Raw genomic sequence first — 20,424 nt, forward strand, 5'->3', positions numbered from 1 at the left:
CCTATAATAACTCCTAGACAGATTCTTGCTGGTGAAAAATCAATCTCTAGCAAATTAATTATACCACCTTATTTAATTTAGAAAGTTGACATTCTGAATTTTTAGCCCCACTGTTAATTATGTTGTTTGCATCATTTTAAATCAGCAGTTCTGTGAAGAGAAGAACTGATGTGTCTGGTCTCCTGCAGATGAAATAACTGATGCTGACCAAACATGGAATTCACCTGACATGGGGTGGACTGTATTGCCATTTTCACAGTGAAGTCTGTCCTACTCACTGCCTTTGAAACATGTAGAAGCTGGAAAAACTCTGAGGCAGACAGACAAGTAATTGGAATTAGAAATCCAAATTGCAGTTATGATAACCATGGAATTAGAATTATTTTAAATTTCTAATAGTTAAGCAGAATCAATTTTTGGATCAGTCAACTTTGTGATGATGGCCTGAGAACTCTCAGGCTTTACCCTTTTCATAAATTAGTTTTCATTACAACATTATTTGCCTTTCATAGACTTATTTGAATTAAAGGATAAAAACTTCTGTTTCCAAAACAAGTGCATACTTTGTAACTTCAGACAGAGTATCCAACATATTTCTGTTATGTAGTGTTAAGGAGGGAGGACCCTGTGGCATTTTCTGGGCAGCAATATTATCAGTGTTAAGCACTTGTCCTTCTTTCTCTAGGGTGATATGAGCAGAGACCACATAATTACAGGATGGATGTCTACAGGGAGACATTTAAATCCCTCCTTAGCCATTCATACGAAGACTTGATATAGCAGTACCTGTATAGAACAACTTGTAAAGATTCAGATAGTCCTGAGTTTGAGAAAAACTGCACACCAAAATGTATGAGAGACCAGAAACTATTAAATGTAAGCTCCCTACTTTGGTGGTGAAGGGACTGACACACCTACCTTAAGCCTGTTGGAAAATCTTAACCACAATATCTACAGGTAAGATCACCATTGGCGTAATTATCATCTAAAATAGACATCCCCCTTTGTTAAGCAAGAACCTATTTTGGTACATATGATTGTGGTCATACTTAAAAAGTTCTTTGCAGTACCCAGATTCAGTAATGAAAAAAATGCTGAAGTACTGAAAAATAGATTCAAAGCCCTAAAGGATGTTGTCACTGTATTACTACGGATTTTTTAACTTCAGTAGCTGAAGATGGTAAAAAGCTCAGTTCACTCTATCAAGAAGAAAAAAAAAATAAAATTTAAAAATCAGTCCTCTGTTGACACAAATACATACATCCTCACAAAAAGCAAGCAGTTTTCAGAATACTAGGTTTTTCTAGTAATTTCTGAACAGCTAGTACATACAAGGGTTTGAAAGACATTCTTGCAACAGCTACACAACACAAACAGGTTTTTTTCTATTTTAAGTCTTCACCCATAGCACTTAATCAATGAAAGAGTGCCTCAATGCATTAGATCTGCCTTCTCTCAAGTCAGATTATCGTTATTTCAAGAAGAGGAAAGGAATGTCTTGAGAAGTTATGTATACAAGGGTGTCAATAAAAAAGGTTGAAAGAATCTTTTGGAATTTGGAAAAAATACAATAGCCCAAACTTTACTGTCAGTTACACAAATACAACTCCCAGGATCATACTGTCTTTGTCAGAAATCCAGTCAGAAGTAAAAAAGTTGTCTATTCTTGAACCTGCATCTCTGCACCTGAAAGCAGAATTAGGTTCAATACTTATAAATACATGTGCCAGATCACCAACAGGCTAAGACAAACTCCCCTTCCATGATGGTTTAAGCTAAAATGCCAGGCTGTGGGCTGGAGATCCTCAGACACAGGCGCGTTTTCTATTACGACTGCTTTATCTTCTCTGACTTTAGGAATGGTAATCTTTATCTTCTCAGAACAGCAGAAATTCTTGGACTGTACAAATTCAGAAGACACTTTTATTGAGCTTTTGAGAAGCTTTTCAAAACTTTGTCTTCTCCTCGACTAGACCAAGATTTATTTTTGAATTTAATCATGATACCAAGAATGCTAACACAGCAGACTTCTTAACTTATCTGGCTCCTAACGGATTAAGCTTGTTACTTATTTCTAATCCTTTGAGAACACTCTCTCAGGAAATAGCCTTAAACCCAAAATTGTTTCTTTTTGTCAAAACAGTGTCCCAAAATTGCATCAGGGTGCAGCTGGTGCCTGGGTGCTCTGCAAAGGAAGGTGAGACAGGAGCCCAGTGTGACAGCAAGTCAGATCGGAGCAGTGGCCTTGTCAACAACATTGCAGGGGTCAGGATCAGGGCCAGAGATGACGATCACAGACAGACAGACTCCAGTGATGTCCCGAAAAGACTAAAGGATTGGGATGGGTGTAAGACTGAGCCAGGAAGCCCAGCTGGTGGGTCCAGGTCAGGGCCAGACAGGGGGAGGACAAGGACTAGGCACTGATCAACTGTTGCACATCTGTGGCACCAGTTGTAAAGCTATGGCTGGAAACGGCCCCTGGAGGAAAGGAAGGGCAAGTCCTTGCTCCCAGCTATCTTCACTGCACCAGTGAAGGACCCCACCTCAGACTCAGCCAGCTGAACTACTCTGCCAATTAAACAGCAGAAGGGGTTCACACTCTCAGGCATGACAAACTGGACGTTGTGCCCAAATTTGGAGATGTAACACACCTGCATAGACACACTTTTACTTCCATCAGCTCCAGAAAAAACCAACAGAACTACTTCAGATACTCTAGGCTTTGGTATCAGAAATATTATGTAATTCTATTCCAAAGAGCAAAAATTAATCATTTTAGAACAATTCTTAGGCCTTTCTAATTAAGCTGGTTAGCTTATTATGAATGGCCAAAAGTGGAAATTATTGAAACTAGTGACCAAAACATTTTCTATATATTTAAACTAATCCTAGCATCCCTTCATTTTTTTGAGCTGATGAGTAATCAATCATTGTGACAGTATTAATTTCTCTTGGTGTGCTTACAGTGTCACCATTTTACTGTGTTATGATATCACACTGACACACCTGAAAATTTTTGGTAGAGGGGATCAGTCTTGTTGAGTTACAAGCTTTTATTTCACTATTTTTGTTGGATCTTTCATGCCTAGTTTAAAAGCTTGTTGCATGCCTAGGATGTGGGAAGTTCAAATAACAGCTGTAACTGCTAAAGTAGAAGAGTAAATGTAGTTGTCTTTTCTTTGTTTCAGGACAGAAAAAGTTGACTGCTTATGTTCAAACATGCTGTAATTTAGGAAGGAGATACAGGGAGACATTTCCACAACCACAAGTGTAAGAAATACAAGAATCTAGGGAGCTAGCAACCTTTCACTTTTTTGTGCATAGGCATTCACGCATTGTTTGAGGGCTTTCCTGACAATGAATGTTTTCCTGTCTAAAGCCCTTTGAATTTTAATCCTAGTGAGTGCTGAATTGATGAATAAACACTATCATGTCTGGATCTATCACTAGCACAGTACCTGTTTGTACAGTACCTTTTCGTGGAATTGCCTGGGGTTTTGGGGATCTGCTGTGGTGGTTTTAAATACAGAGCTGTTTGCTAGGATCTAAACTTTGATTGAAAGTATCAGTGCTGAATGAATTGAATTAATCAGTGACCTTGTTAGGAATTTGAGTTATAATTTGTTTTTATTTAGAGAGTGCTTTAGTACGTATAAAAATTGCATGCAGTACATTGTTGATACTTTATAGCCTGTGTCCATCTTGGTACATTATTGTGAGAGATAAATATAAGTAGACTATGTTCAGTCTCTTTAATGAAACTTGAATTTGTTTTGGTTACCCTGGGAATTTCCCAGTCACTGTTCCCACACTCATGATCCTCTGAGTCAGGGGACTGGGCAACGCAAAGTCTGTCAGCTTTATTAAAGACTTAGGCAAAAAAAGCACTGAATGCCTCTGCTTTTTCTTCATTCCTATTACTCAGATGAGTATCTTCAACATACTTAGATCTCTGTAAGTTCTGCAAAAATTAGCAGCTATGTACAGGAGAAAGCAGTCAGCACTTCTGTTGAGCGTGAACTCTACGGCTAGTCATTTATCTGGTTTTCTGAGTAGCAGTCAGCATGCATATACTGGCTAAGCTCTTAGCATATAGAAAGCTAGTAACCAGCCACAGCATGCCCTGTTGCTTGTCTTGCTTAAAATAGAGGGACATAAAAAATAATCACAGGAAACATGGAAGGGCAGAATGGCCGATGAGTGGAAACTGAACGGATAATGTAAGAGAGGAGGAGAGGAGTTGTAAGAAAATGGATGACCAGAGATTCTTGTTGCTGAGAAGCAGCAGGAATATGGGACACATTCAAAAAATCACATTTTATTAAGTCCAACTCTTTTTTTTTCTTTGGGGATGAAGTCTATTCTCAGTCCTGGTTGTCATGTTTCAACAAGTAGATAATTGATGTTCATAGATTATTCATTCTTGGGTATCCAGCATGATAATACTGAACAATTAGAAAAATTCTGTTGTAGATGGAAGCAGTCTATGATAGCATCATCTAGTACTTACCTTTTTTTTTTTTTTTTTTTTTTTTTTTTTTCCCCAAGAACTGATACTGTTTATTCTTAGAATGGAGTGTATGGATACTTACGACAAGAGTGTCATACAATGTAAGTGTATGCTAGTGGAAATATTCTACACAAAGTTATCATGAGAGATTTCCATGAGGAATGACTAGTCATATTAATCAAAATCAGTATTGAAATTTTACAAAAATAGTAGTTGAAAATAGGTGAAACTTTATTGTTGTAGAAAATGTGCAGCATATCTTCTCTGGCCTTATTTTCGTATGACATAGTCTGTCCTCTGTCACCCCAAATGCTGTGCACTTTTTCTCCTGCTTTCTGTACACACAGAACATAGCACAGTTCTTGCACGAGGCCATTATTTTTCTTTTCCCTTGTTCTGCTGCTTTTTTTCCTTTGTAAAGCGTGTGTCTTTTTGCTTATCTCCCTCTTTAGTACCAAGTATGTTGCCCAAAGTTGTGCATAAATCTTTGTGACACCCTTTCCTACTTCTCCACAGTATAATGTGAAATTGCTTTCTGCCTGCCTCTGAATATTAAAATCTCCTTCTAAATTCATATAAAAGTGACCGTCCCAGAGATTGTCAGTCTGCATGATTAAAAGATTGACTGAAAGGCTAACTAATTTATTCAGTAACAGACAATAAATAAAGGCCAGAAAGACGAAATCCGAGCAGGACCCCACCCCAGGTGAGCAGCTCTGTGGTGGCTGGGGATTATGTGGCACTCCGGCCGCCACGGCGCCCCTGCTCACCTCAGCCGGTACGGCCGCGATGTGCCGTGGCCTCCGGCGGCTGTAGCTACACCGCCCCCATCCACTCCACGCCCCGCCACCGGGGACACACCGGGCACCACGGGGCACCCCCCGGGCGGCAGCGGGGCTGCGGGGCACTCAGGAGCGGGGGGGAGGCCCCGGGGCAGGAGCGGCAGCGCCCCCCGGGACGGGCCGAGCCCGACCCGGCACCCGAACGCCCTCCGCGCCGAGGCCCCGCCCCAGAGCCCGCCCCCTCCCGTGGGCGTCAGGGGCGAGCCCGCTGCCTCGGTTCCCGCCCCCCTGGCCGGGATTGGTGGCTGCGTCTGCACCCTGGCCATGTATTGGCTGTAGTGGCGGACGCGGGCAGGCAGGCGGCGGATGCGGGGAGGCGGGCGAGTCGCGCTCGGAAGGGGTGAGTGGGGGTCCCGCGGGGGCCGGCTTAGCGGCTGCCGGTTGGGTTCGGGCCAGCCTCGGCTCAAGCCCGGGGATCTGCGTGCGGTCTCCGGCTGGGGAGGGAGGGCGGTAGTAGAGCTAGGTAGGGCCGCGCCGCGGCCGTCTTCAGCCCTCGGGCCCCGTCTTCAGCCCCCGGGCCCGCCACATCGGCCGTGGAGCGGCGGCCTCCCCGAAGGGAGAGGCTTGCGGGGCCCGGCCTGGCGCATGGGTGGCCTCAGTGGTGCTGTGGCCGAGGGCGAGGGCCACAGCCAGGGTGCCGAGGCAGAGTGCGAGAGGGCACCGCGGCCGCTTCCGTCCAGCGCAGCGGGCCTGTGCGTGAGGGGCCGAGGCCGTTGGTGGGCGCGGGGAGGCTGGTCGGGCGCGAAGCTACACAGCTGACACAGGCAGGCCTTCAGCTCAAAGCTTTTTGCTTTTGGGTTTCGTTTTGGTTTGTTTTGTTTTTTCTTTCCCCACACGATATGACGGTGACTCGTTATTCCCAGGCGGAAGGGGGAGCCTGCTGCCCGGTGCTGAGGCCAGATAGCCGTCGGCGGTGGCGGGCAGTTGTGCGCGGCAAGCCTTCAAGAGCAGCCGCGCCAGCTGGGCGGATTGGGTTCGCACTGCACTACCTCCAACAAAATAAAAAGCGGTGCGAGCAGGCTCACTCCTACAGCAAGCCACTTGACATTGCTTGCACTTAGTTATGAAGCACACTACCTGTTTGCTGGAGGAGAGGTGGTCTGAGCCAGCATCACCCCCACGTTGAGGGACAGAAGACTGTCTTAGGTCTGGACTCCAGAGGTTTCTTAAGGTGCATCAGCTAAAAGTGTGCATTTTCTTACACACGAGCAAAAATGCGTTAACCTGTAGTTACACTGCGCAGGGTGGGTTTTGCACCTGCATGAGAGCCTCCTTGAGGGTGTTTCCTGTGTATGCTTTGGTGTTGCACCTTTAGCAGGTTCACTTGAACCGCTTGTCTTCAGCGGAGCTGGCTGTGGTGGAATTGAGTTCTCTCACAATACTGTGCGCTGTAGATATGCCTGACTGGATACTGCTGGTGAATTAACACTTTATGAAGTTATATAATGTGAATCTGCATGATGCACAAAGATATAAAAAGTTGGTATTATAACTGTCATGCTGAGTACTTTATAGGATGTGTGTGAAAGCTTAGAGACCGTTTTTAGGTTCTTTCTGTATTCTTGACATGTTCAGACACTTTGTTCTTTCAGTGTGGTTCTTGATTTGCACTTGTGTGTGTACACAGTTAAGTGATTTAGGGGACTGATTTTTGATTAAAATTTCGTTACACTCTATTTAGAAAAAAAAAAAAATCGTGTCCTGTGGCAATAAAGAGTGCCGTCAGACTGTTACTGTTCTCTGTTAGTGCACAAATCCTGAAGAACACATCCTTTATAGATGTAAATTTCACTTAGAAGCATGCATATTTAAATTTAAGCAAATGTACGTAATAAAATAAGTTTATTTATAGCTGAGTCAGACTTGCACAGAATTTATTTCCTGCTCTTTCTCACCCATTAAAGAAAGGAAATGGAAAAAGTTGCTCAGAAAAATCATTATTTTGAAGTTGCATTAAAATGCAGGCTCAGGAAACTTCTGTGAAATATGACTATTTCTTTATTTCCTTTGCCAACTCAGTGAATTGCAATGCATTGTAGTAGTGTGCACAAGTTCTTGACAAATCAAAGCCTCATCAAAATAAGGCATTTATGAATTACTGCCTTGCTAAGCTGGCAGTTCCCATGAAGATGTTTACTCCTGCGAAAGCGGTTCAGCATAGCAAATGAAAAATACTGTACAATGTATTGGATTAATTCAGCAAATACTGTTGTGAGAATTTGTGGCAAAAAGTTAAGATGCAACTGCTACTTTTTTAAGTAGTAATCTCCCTGTGGTCCATAGTACTTGTTGAGTTTGTTTTGGTTCTTGGTGTCTCGGAAGGCTTGAATAAAACAAGTGTTCTACAGTAGTAGAGGCCAGAATCCTGTTGTACTGAGGACAATACATTTGTAAGGTGGACAGTCACTGGCTTGTAGTTTGCAGTGTAAGTACTGTTTGGCATCTGAGTCATTGGAGCTGTGGATGTGATTGAAGTTGTGAGCATAAAATTCACAGTTCAATGAATGTTTATCTTAATATTTCTGAACAATATTTTGAACAAAGTATGGAGAGCAAACTTGTTCTAATTCATGTATTCACTGATATGTTAATGATACCCTGCATTTTTATGGATAGGACTGTAAGCCTGGTAGTCCACTGCAGATTTATAATGACTTTTCAGCAGTCTTTTATCTATGTTTATTAGTGTTATTTGGACATGTCCTAAAGGTCTACTTTGTGTTCTTTTCAGTTGGCAAATGTATTTCAAAACTTCAGTTAATACTTTGATACAATGTTTGAGTTAGATAAACAGCTTTGAATGTAGGCTAAATACAGGTAAACCCAAACCACTGGGGAAGTGGAATGCTAGCTAAGTTCAGCATTCTGTTCAGAGCATCTGTGGACGGAGGAGCGATTTTTTTGAATATCCTTAAAAGACCCACTAACCTGAGTTTAGGATGGTGCTTTCAATCAGTGTTGAAACTTGAGCTTCTGTGGTTTTGATAGCCTGAGCTTGAACAAAACATACTTCATGCTGTTTATCACAGGAATACCCTGAACTACTTGAAGTAATGCACTACATGTTTGATATAGGGGACCCTATTTGACTTGTCAAAGTGTAAAATATAGTAAGTATTTTAAGAACGTTGGTACTCTTAATAGGCCACACCTGGCTGGTGGTATTTGTCAAGCAGGGCTGTAACTTATTTATATGGGAAATCGAAGTAATTAATAACAAGCTTATAGTAATGAGTAGAATACTTTGCAAGGCTGACAGAATGGATGGCCATGTAAATTGCTAAATGTTCATACATCACAGTGGAAAAAAGTATTCAGAAAGTCTCCTGCCAATTGTGTTAATTATTCTGAACAGTTTTAAAACAGCTTTTTAAAGTTGATTAATTTCAAGTGTGATGTTTTGATACTAGACCCTCATACAGCATTTCTAGTAACTAGATATGTGTCTATGGAAGCAGAGAGAATCCCAGCTGGCTCGTATGTGCTTACAATTATTAAAACATTACCTGAAAAGTCTGCAGTTGTTCAGATGAGAAATACCCTGCGGTTTTTATGTGTTGCTGTGACATCACCAATATCTCTGTGCTAGGTGCTAAACAGGGAAAAGAAAATCCAAGGTGATAATTGATTTGAGTATGAAATGATGCAACTAGTTGATACTACAGAAAAGTAAAATACAGAGAAATGGTTCTTACCCTGAGGGTGGATTGTGCATGATTGCTTGGCAGAGTAGTGATAATCAGTTACACCAAAATGTCTCTACTCTGTCAGCTTAGTGCCAAAGGTGATATTTCTGAAACAGTCAAGAGAACCTTCCATAACCCAAATTATTTTAAAACAGTAGCAAAAAAGACTGTTTTAATGCCTCTGGAGTTGACTTTGTATCTTTATATGTGTGTGTCTTCATCACATGTTTGGTGAACAAGATAACTGTAGCTTGGTGACAGCTTAAAAAAAGTAGTGCTGTTAAAATTTTGAGCAGTTCTCAGCATCAGGAATCTGCAACGGTGTTTTTGAGACCTAAACCTTGGGTCCTAGGTAATGGATCTGTAATGAGTTTCCAAGATTGTAATAAGGTGCTTTAAGTGAAAAGTGATTATTTTGGAAAGGAGATGACCAAGAAAATCGTGTATTAGTACCACACCCAGTAAAACTGGTTCAGTTTCATACAACGTATCAACTGTGTAACCTTTTAGACATTTTTAAAACAGAAAAAAAGTGTAAAAGTAACAGGGAAGTTCATCAGTAGAGAAATTGTGATTTATCTACAAGTTAGCTGAAAGCAAGCAAATAGCAATTGGGAGTTGCGTTGTATCTTAGTCTACACACCAGGGGTTTGCGGAAAAAAGTGCACAGATTTTCCCCTCTGCCCTAACATAGTTATGTATGTTTGTGATTCCAGCCCTGGGAACAGAATAAATATCTGAAATTCGGGACGGCAGGTTAAGGGAAATGATGGTGGGACTGGTAGAAATGTCAGTCATCCTGTCAGGCTTTTCTTCTCTCCCAGCCCTTCCTCACAGCACTTCTTCACTAGATGTTTGTTTGAATCCCTTTCGTTGGGTTGCATTGCTGATTGATATTCTTCAGCCTCTCCAGTCAGTCTGTTTAAGTGATGATATTCCTACTCGTAGAGACATTTCCCTTATGTCATTTCCATGTGTTGTTTCCAAGTTTCAGGGAAATCTTCCTTGCTGCCATTTAAGAGTGATCTTTTCTGTAGTACTTAAAACTATACACAGAGTACTAGATATGATTTTAACAGCATCAATCAGGATAGAAAGGTTACTTTTCATGTTTTGTAACCTTCACTCTAATACAGCTCTGTATGTTGCCGTTGTAACTGTGGTCCTCTATAATCTTCCATTGCCCTTCTGCTTAGCTGCATAATGCCAATTAGTTCCCCTTTGGTAATTTGCTGAGTTATCGATTTCTACATGACAATAATGTCCTGTACTTCTCTTCATGAGAATGATCACACTTTTTTCACAGGTATATTAGAATCACTTCACATTTTGTTTCAAAAATTTAAGTCTCGGAGACACAACTGACTTCAGACAAGCTCTTCTGTCTGTCAGTTGGATCAGAGACTTGTTACCCTTGTATCCAAGATACAGAATTCCCTTTATGAAAGGAAAAGCAGTGAGTTTTTGCTGTTCTTCAGGAAAAAAAAATTACTTCCACAAAAATTACTTCCACTACTTCTGGTAGTGGATGAAGATTCATTACACATTTTGGGTTAACTTTGCTTTAATAAATGCAGTTATGTAAGATGAAAAACAACCGTGCAAAAATATGTCTTTGAGCCTGATAGCTGGCTGAATTGTATCTCTCCATTGTTTAAGTGTTTCAAGTACCTGAACTTCCACCTTGGGATTCTCTTGTGATCTCTTATCTGCTGTGTTTGTCAGGGAGAAATGAAGTGACTTATAACTTCTTAAAGTATGCTGAGGTCATCTGCTCTGACAGAAGTGAACCATGTCTGCTTAAACTGTAGAAAAGTTTTGGCATTTTGTTTAGTGCTGGCTTCTATTTGCTGTCTTTCAGCTCTAGAGAGGCTTCCTTCTCTAGAAAGTTTGTAATTGGAACTGAAACAGAAGTGCAAAATGTGAAAGTCATAGGCAAAGGGAAAAGAGGACAGATAAGGGGGTTTTGGTGCTTTTTGGGTTTTTTTTTTTAGTGGATGCATAATTTGAGTGGGAGAGGAGACAGACTACCAGTATACCTTATTAAAAATAAGGATTGAATTTCTGGGCATCTTCTGAAAAGCAGTAGGTAAAAAATACTACTTCCATGCCCTTAGTATAGTACACATATTTAGATTACAAAAAGTTGTGGTGGAGAAGGAGGGAGATATGAAGCTGATGATTATCAGCCCATAATAGTGTTCTGTATTAACACAGAATGTTGCTACAGGGGCTAGTGACAAAGTTAGGCTTTTAATTCTTAAAGTTGTAAGGCTAACTTTCAAAGGGAGGATGGGACTTAAATGGTTAGTATGTGACACATACACTGGTCCTTATCTTTGAAAGCTTTTAGTACTTCAGTTACTTAATCTCCCCTCTTGAGATTTAATGTGGAATTTCTGCTGAAGCTATTTGTCAGGACAAAAACTGAAAAAGCAGTTATTGTTACCAGAGCTGGCAGTTGGTAGGACAGATCTACATGTCCTACTGTTACCATAAATTTGGTCTCAAAAGAACCCCCTCGGACTTAGTCTAAAGTTTTAGAAGGCAGGCATTCCTTATTGAAGTGCTGGATTCATGGGGGATCATTCCACCTAACATGCATGCTGAAAGACAAGGGCACACTTATATGCGATAAAAGAAATGAATATTCATGTAATTTCTGAGAAGTACACACCTATTTCCATTTGTTAATATATTGTGCAAGTGTACTAAAATTTGGGGAAGGGTCTCTGTGGGGCTTCCGTGGGGGTTTTTTGGTGGTCTTTGGTGGTTGGTTCCTAGTGGTTGTTGACATTGAGGTGTCACTCTTGAATCCTTTTTCATATAAGGTCTGGTCTTGGCTCATTGCTCCATCTGTAAAGTTTCTCAGCTTTCTTATCTCTGGCTCCCACAGGTATCTGTTGGTTTCTCTGCCCTCCCCAGGATGCACCCATCACAGTTGCAAAAATTATGTCCTTGGGTGCTTTCTTGTCTGAGACCCCTTGTAGCAATTAGCACCAACTGCTTGCAGGCATCACTACCAAAGCTGGGACTGAGTCAAAGGCAAGGAAGAATAAAGTGATGCATTTAGACTACTTACAGGTTTATGTAATAAAGTAAGGAGAGCTGGGCTAAAATCAGCACAAGACAGTCCAAATAAACTGTAAATGATGCAGAAATTGTGTATAATGTTGGAGCAGCTAGATCATCAGAGGACAGTGAAAAATTGGTGCTGGAATGGTTACAGATCAGTGCCCAGTGTAGAGCAGGCTTTGGCAGCAGAGTTTTTGTAGCAATTCCTGCTTCCAGCTGCTTGCATCTGGCTCTATTCTACTGCCTCAGCTGTGCTAATACAACTATCTGCAGAGCTTTAAAAGAATGAAGACAGAATTAGACCTTCAAAGAAGGAGATTTGGTAAAGCTGTGTAAATTCACACTGTTGTAACCACAGCTGAAGCAGCATCAGAGCAAGCCAGCCTAACCTTGTCTCCTTGGCTGAAGTGAGCAGATGGCAGACACCTGTGTAGAGGGATTCTGTGAACCCATGTTTGTTGGAAGAGCCTGGATGAAGAAATAGGAACTGTGCAGGATCTTTAAGGAGGATGTCTGAAGATGGAAAGGAACTGTATCAAGATGGTGGTTTATAGCAACTCCCGTTCAGACACTTCTGCATGGAGAGATGGTGACTGGGCTTCACTTGTAAAAGTAGTTCTGGACTTGAAGCAGTCTTGTCTCTTTTTTCTTCATGACTTTGCTAAATACTAATTGCTTTGTGAATATATCTACTGCATTTCCTTCACAGCAACCATTTAGACTTTCTTTCATATATGCTATTGTTTGTGTACTGCCAGCACCTGTTCCCTTTAAAGTCTGGCAAAATTTTTCATTTGGGTAGTTGTGAATTGTATATGCTGATTATAGGAGGTCACTAATTGAGATTAGGGTATGCAGATGATGTCCAAAATATTAATTAACTTGCTTCTTCTAGCCTGCATATTGACTAAGGCTCTGATAAATGCAATAATTGAACTATTTATATTTGTATGCCTTAATGGATGTAAAATTTCAGAACCTCAGTTTTGCATTTATGGCACAAAATGTATACAAAACTGCTAACTTTCAGGGAAATGTAAAATAGAAATTGTCTAGTATTGAAGTGGAAGAAAGCTGCTATCAGCTTGCCAGTGTCTGTATAAGATCAGTATCAACCTTGCTTTTGGGGGCCATTCATTTTAAAATGGGGGGGTGTGGTGTGTGTGTGCTCGTAATGTTTTGGATTTATATGTTTATTATCTTTTCAGGCAATTCCAAGGGCTGTCTTATGTTCACATAGTCTAACACTGAAGCATTTGTATGGATTTGAGCTAAAACAGATTGTGTTCATCAGTAAGCAGAGGAAGAAAAAGTGATAAAGCCTGCTTCAAATTTGTATTCCTATCTTTTCTGTTGAAACAGAAAGCCTTTTTTCTGAAGCTGCCTTTTAGTTTCCGTCCTCTAATTTGTTGATTACTAACCATTTACATTTTAAGCACAAATGATACACTTCATACAACATCACCAAGCTTCCTACATTAATATGCTACTAATTACCTTGGAGAAGGGGTCTGTTTGAAGACTGAGGGTTTGGCCCATGATAAAAACTGGAGTGGAAGGGTGCTCTGGAACTAAATCCCTCCCCTCCTTTTCAGGGCTGGGAATGCACAGCCTTCCTCTCCTTGCCTGTTACCAAATAAAACTGGCTGTGCGCTGCTGCTGTGGTTTCCAGTACTGCTTCAGGGAGCACAGCCTGGTGCAGATCTCTTATTTCTGCTGCTGGAGCAGAAAGTTTGTGCAAATAGCCTTACTCCAAGTATACAGCTGCAGGGAATTTGCGGCGAGGCAGCTCAAAGCAGAGAATGAGTGAACTGTCTTAAAAGTGTCAGTACCTAATTTAGGTACTGTATATGCTTAGTGTCATAAGACTGCCTTGTATCACTGCTTTACTGTTGCTGGCATTGATTCTGGTTATATTAAAATTGATACAGTCAGGCTAGTAGCGTTAGTATAAACATTAACACTAAGTATGAATGAATGCTTTTAAGTTATGAGTTTAGTTTGGAGTGTCTTAATAACTAAGTGTGAAGAGCCCAGCAATGGCTTTGAAGTTCACAAAATGTAAATTTGCTGTGATTAATATTTTCATTAGCGCTGTAAATAAGTGTTAAAATGCAGAATCATTTTTGTCATTGAAGTGAGCAAGGTGACAAGTAAACATTTCCTTATTCACAAAGGTGTTCAGAGATCTTTAATTGCCTATGCTGTGTTCCCAAAGTTAGGCCCACAGTGGAAAAAACACCTGATTCATGTTTGCCTAAAGGATTTTGCACTCTTGAGATTCCAGAGACCTAAACTGGTCAGTCTGTTTGAAGGTGCAGCCAGCTGCTGTTCCAGTCATTAACAAAGTAATCAGTTTCTATAATCTGAGAGGTAAAAAAAAAAGTTTTATTTTCATGTAAATGAATTCATTGGTAGACCAACCTTTCAATTTATTGAACTTGGACTACAGGCTACTTTCAGCCTTAGGCAAAGAGAAGGAACTGTACTAAGTAAAAGCATTGACTTAGTGAAATCCGTAGCTCAAAGGAGAGTGCGAAATGACCTGGAAAGTTGATGAAAAGACAGTAATTAATGCCTGAAAAATAAATCCCTGAAGCATATTCCATTTTTCAGTCTACATGTAGCTGAGCTGATACTGCTTATGGAAGTAATCGCTACTGTGTTCTCAAATATCCTAGTGAGCAGCTTGAAGTCACTGTTAAAACAAAGACTGTGAAGAAGGAACTTCTGGATTAATAAATGTCATTCTGTAGAAATATGTTTAATTTTTGCTTATGATACAGTGTGCTGGTTTTGGCTGGGATAGAGTTAAATTTCTTCATGGCAGCTTGTATGAATCTCTGTTTTGGATTTTTTGCTGAAAACAGTGCTGATAACGCAGGGATGTTTTAGTTCTTGCTGAGCAGTGCTTACACAGAGCCAAGGCCTTTTCTGCTTCTCACACCACTCCACCAGTGAGTAGGCTGGAGGTGCACAAGAAGTTAGTTGGGAGGGGACACAGCCAGGACAGCTGACACCAGCTGACCAAAGAGGTATCAGGCTCAGCAATAAAACTGGTTGGGGGAAAGGAGGTTGGCCAGACTGCTGTTACTTTAGAATTGTTGTGGCATTGTTGTGTTGCTGGTGAGCAATTAGGGGGGTTTTGCATCACTTTTTCCTTGCTTTTGCTTCTTTTCCTCTTTATTCTTTTTTTTTCTTTTTTTAAAAAAAAATTATTAAACTCTCTTTATCGCAGCCTGTGAGTTTTCTCACTTTTACCCTTTTGACTCTCTTCCCTATCCCACTGGGTGGGGGTGTGAGTGAGCAGCTGTGTGGTGCTTAGCTGCCTACCTGGCCTAGACAATGACATTTGGTTTTCTGAGGTTTAGATAAATCCCAGACAGTGAAGGTAAATTCTGACTGAATATTCATTGTTTTGTGTGATAATGTGTGCGTGTATATAGTTTGAAGCTTGTGAGCATAACTAAACATTTAAAGAATTTCAGTGTTAATCTGCTTATAGTGGCAAAAGAGGAAAATTGTGACAGTTTTAAATTATTGAAATATCCCTCTGCCTTTTGGCCTTTCTTCTGTTGACTGAAATGGAGTAACCTCTCCACCATCCTGAGCAGTGGTGCTTAGAAAACTGAAAATTCTTCATTCTAATTCAAATTTCTTTTAAATTCATCTGCTCTTGGAAGCTTTCAGTACCTGCAGGAAAGAAAGAGATGTAGTATATTGGTTACAGATAAAGAACATTGGCTAATACAGTTTAAAAGAAAATGTGAATATTTTAACCTGCATCTTTTTTGAGTTGATCAGGAATATGCTTTCATTATGATTCAGAATTAGGTAAGGGAAAGGATGTCAAAAATGTGAGTTGGTTTTAAATTTCACCCATTTGACAGCCAAATGCATTCATACACTTGTGTGAGCAAATGTAGATTATTTTTTTTAAGACAGTAACCTAGAAAACAGTAATTTTGTTAGTATTACATACATTCCCTTTTCAAGCCTTGAATGTAAAATCTTGTTCTTGCCTTGAAGGGAATGGTTTCTGTAACTAATAGATGTAAAAGAAAAAAAGAGCAGCTGAGTATGATAAAGCAGATTTGTTTTTCCTTCTCTGTCAGGTGTTGGTGAGATTGAGACCAGAATATGCATACAAGTTTTTTTTGAATGCTGGGAAAAATCTGAGAGCAGAAAAAGTCGGGACTTATTGAAAGATTTAAAAAGACACTTCTTAGAGAGGTGTTTGAAGCTAACTTTATATGTCTTTTAAAAAAAAAAAAGCTAGTGAAATACCTTCTGCAGCAGAAAACTGATACACCCTGCCCCTTCCCCGCTTCTGGATGAAAAACACTTGGAACTGCTCCCCCCCTCCCTGATTTACCCCTGCTTCCTGATTTCCTCCCTTTCTCTCCACGCCACAAACTTAATTTTGTTTTCCCCCTGTGAGGTATTTAATAGACCTAGGAGGTGACTATGTGTGAATGAATGATGCTAACAAAATGAAATTGGACATTATAGGGTGAAAACAAGATCCAGGTAAATTTGATGGAATACTTAATTGAAAATGTCCTTGTGAAGTTTCTAGGTTTATAGTATTTTTTTCAGTGGAGGTTATGAAACTCAGTTGCTTTCTCCTTAACTACAAAAATTGCTAGGTATGTAAGGGCAGGTTTTCAGTATTTCAGCTCTTGGAAGGAAGGCAAGATTTTGTTCAGGTGTTCAGAACTGCTTTAGATAAACTGATTTCTTTAACTTTTGTAATTTTTTACCATTGCTTCTGTGGACTAGACTCTGCTTCGACAAAGTGGTGCTGGCTAGGTAGGTAACAGCAGTTCTAGGAGTCAAGAATATGACCACCCTGCCTGCTTCTGTGGTAGCAGACGTTGCCATGTTCAGGAGTTAAGTGTATGCTGCAGTTGGTGTCTTCTGTCTGCATGGGTGGTGGTCATTTTTTGGAGTAGTGTTGTAGATCTAGGTCATGCAGTCCTTGATCACAGAAAACTGCTTCTCTTTTTTTTTTCTACTGCGCAGGATGTGAGAGTTAAAAGGATAGGGGAGAAGAAAAGGTGGTGGAGAGCAAAGGGAGGTGTCTGGGTTTCAGTGTATGAGGACTGGGATCCTGTCAGAGGACTTGGCATGCAATGGTCCTAAATTTGGCTCTGTAAATTAGAATGGTTTGATACTTACATGTAGGATTATGGTCAAGGGGATGGATAATTTCTGAATACTCAAGTTACAGTTCTAGGTTGCGGGAGAGCTGAGCACGCACACGACTAATGTGATCAAGCAATGCCTGTTTATTACAACTAAGAAAGCCCATGTTCTCCCGCACACGTGAGTAACATGCAGTACAAGTCCTCAAGATTGGACAGTTAACTTAGCCCGCGCTTTAAACCTTCTTAGGATTGGATAAAAAGTGCCACATCAGCCTTGCCAGGCTTCCTGCCTTGTGGAACTTCCTCTTCCGTCCCAACCCCTTCCGGGGGTTGTTTGTCTCGTCGAGTTTCTCCCCCCTCATTGAGGGTCACATCCTTATCACATTCTTGCTTGGCTGAGGCTCTTATCAGTCTTGTTCTCATACAGGATTGCTCACATGGCCATTCTCTCACAGGAAGCCCTCTAGAATCCCAACACTAGGTATGCATGCATCTACAGTTAGCCTTAAACATTGTGTTACTTATGGAAAAACTGTTTTTTGTTGGAGAGGATACATTGGTTATGCAAGTCAGATGGATTGGGTCCAGATTCAGAGGCTTTCTTATATCCTGTAGTTTGCTGGCTCTAGGGAGTGGAGTCCTTAGTGCAGTATTTGTAGAAGTAAAGAAGCAGCATGCAGCTGTGTCAGTGCTTAAGGCAGTGCCTGGGAAAGGGTAGTCCTAGCTGTTTATGCACTGTGCGTTTTAGGAGATGTTTAGGGCTTTTTGGATCCAGCTCTGTTAATCTAAAATGTTCTTCTGCTTTACGACAGCTGCTAATGATCCTTTGAGGAATTCAGGTGACTCTAAGTACCCTTTCAAAAGGATGGAGGTGTGTGTATAAACATCATTAGCCTGAGAATAACTAGCCTGTTTACACTACCTTGGTTATTTAGTCACTGATGTGTGGCATCTCTAAGACTGGTCAGTTTTGCAGAACTGTGGTGTCAGCAGGTATTGGGTGTGTTTTGAACAGGACTGCTAAACTCAGCTTCTGAAAAGAGATAGAGCAATATCCACTTTTAAGGTTGCATTAGCCTAGAAGAATGACCTGAGAGAGGATATTATGTGTCTCAGGAACTTGATTGCCTGAAGAATTTCTTGTAAATTGGTCTCTGGATTCTCTCATATTGAGGTATTTTTGTATCAAGGTAAAAGTTAACTTCTCCAGTAGACCAAATGTGACATCCAGACTTTCAGTAAACAGTGAAAGCTTTCACAACATAAATATTTCACAATAAATCTTTCCCAGGGCAGAATAGTAACTGTAGGATGTATCTTTTAAGAACAGTTGAATACAAGATGAGATATGCTATATGAGAGAATTATTTGAAACAAAACATGTAGTGCATTACACCTAGCTTTAAAGATTTTTTACATGCTGTGAACTTCAATTTTTTAAAAATAGAACATTTGCATTCATAAGTTTGACTCTTGTGTAGGCATCTGGTTTTGAACAATACTGATGTTTTAGAGAACAAACTAAAATCAAGAATTAGGCAATTATGTTGGGTTTTTTACTTTTTTTGTTTCAACTGCTTGTGTTAAGTTTTAGGGCAGATTTCTTTGGTGCTCTGCTGATTTACTAGTCTAACTGTTGGTTTCTGCTCTGCAAATTTGGATGTGGCTGCTTATTGTCAGCTCCCTTTGGTGATCTGCTAACCAGCAATTTTATAATTTAAGAATTTAAGAAATGTCAGAGCTTGCTTGAATAAAGACAAATTGCTGGTTGATGTAAGGGTATTAACTGGCTGACTAACTAAGAAAATTGTCAGTCCCCTTTTTCTTGCATTGCAGACTTTTTTGTCAAAGATGGTGGAGATTTTTCACCTTTCTAAGGATTGCAGGAGTAGTATAGTTATAACAAATTGACCATCTTAGATTCTGTTGTTAAATGTGAGATGGGCAGGTTATATGAATATGTATGATGGGCAGTATATATGAAAATATTTTCAAGGAAGGTTTTATGTAATCAAACTACATAAAGCTTCATAGATAAATGAGGGAAAAAGCCTCTGATACATACTGTTTTTTTCTGCAAAGATTCAAAAAAGTTGCATCCCGGATTTGCAGAAATCACCATATTGGAGCTAGTGATGGACATGTTTGGACTTTCAATGTTCATGGAATTGGGCTGTGGTTGGAAAAATTTCATGTGTGGGAAGAAGAGTGGAAAGAAGACATGGTGAGGATTACATCTTGTAAGGGACATTTTTAGAGCCATAGATAAAATGTGGTAGGGCATAGCACAATCTTTTTGCAGCAAATGTTTTTTTTATAACTGGCTAAAGACAACAAAAAAGTGAAACTGATGGCACTAGATAAAAGACTCCATGTTTTATTTTCTTAAATGTTGCAATTTTCAGTAATTGAATTGTAAATATTTGCCTCTCAAGTTTAAGCACGGCAAGAATCTTCACTATTGCTGTCAATTCATCTGGGAGTGAAACAGTAATATTTTAGGCTTCTGGCAGGTTTTTTTATGGTAAGTGTAATCATGTTTGGTTTACTATAACCTTATTTTTTTCCCTGTCAGGCTAAAAGAGAAAGTGATTGTTTTTCTTATCCTGGAACTTGCATTCTTTTCTAAGCACCTGAAACTTCCACCATCATTACACTACTCATTCTGTCTTTCTTTGTTTTACCTAGGAGTGCACTTGTTTGTTTTTTTAACAGACATGCAGATTGCTAAGAAATGTTTTCACGGTTGCTATGCTGATAGTTGTAGACCAAATTCTTGTATAATATGTGTCTGAACTTCTTTAACACTAGCTCTAACTAGAAGCTGTATCTTTCTTCTGTTTGCTTCTTTATTAAAGCTTTCAAGGGCTCATGTGACTTGAGAGTGCAGCCCCAAGAAAAATATTCATTTTTTTCCTTGCATTTTATTTTTCATGATTTGTGTTAGGTATGCAGCAACAGAGTTAATTCCCTGTATGTCAGTCATAGCAAAATGGCAGCTCCAACAGGGATGCTAGTTTAAAAAACAAAGAAAAAAAATCTGCTTGGACTCTTTGATAGTTGGGACATGTGTGCAGTTGTATCTTTTAGGCAGTCCACATACTGCAACTGCCAGCCGTACTAATGGCTATTCTACTTGAAGCTGCATAAAATAACTGTTA

General features: G+C 40.2%; 1 protein-coding gene across 4 annotated transcripts in view; it reads left to right on the forward strand.

Moving 5' to 3' along the window:
- The first annotated feature begins 5,583 nt into the window (after positions 1–5,583).
- PJA2 (praja ring finger ubiquitin ligase 2) overlaps positions 5,584–20,424 on the forward strand; it is a 40,965-nt gene continuing 26,124 nt past the window's right edge. For 2 of the 4 annotated variants that reach the window (XM_074931888.1, XM_074931889.1), the window contains exon 1: positions 5,645–5,692. In XM_074931888.1, the coding sequence (XP_074787989.1) occupies positions 5,659–5,692 (34 nt within the window). In that variant the 5' untranslated portion in view covers positions 5,645–5,658. Of the gene's footprint in view, positions 5,693–20,424 lie in introns of all 4 variants that reach the window. The other 2 variants (XM_074931891.1, XM_074931890.1) reach the window with 2 other exon arrangements.

The sequence above is a fragment of the Athene noctua genome, chromosome Z (genome assembly GCF_965140245.1).
Source record: "Athene noctua chromosome Z, bAthNoc1.hap1.1, whole genome shotgun sequence".
In the NCBI taxonomy this organism is placed as follows: Eukaryota; Metazoa; Chordata; class Aves; order Strigiformes; family Strigidae; genus Athene; species Athene noctua.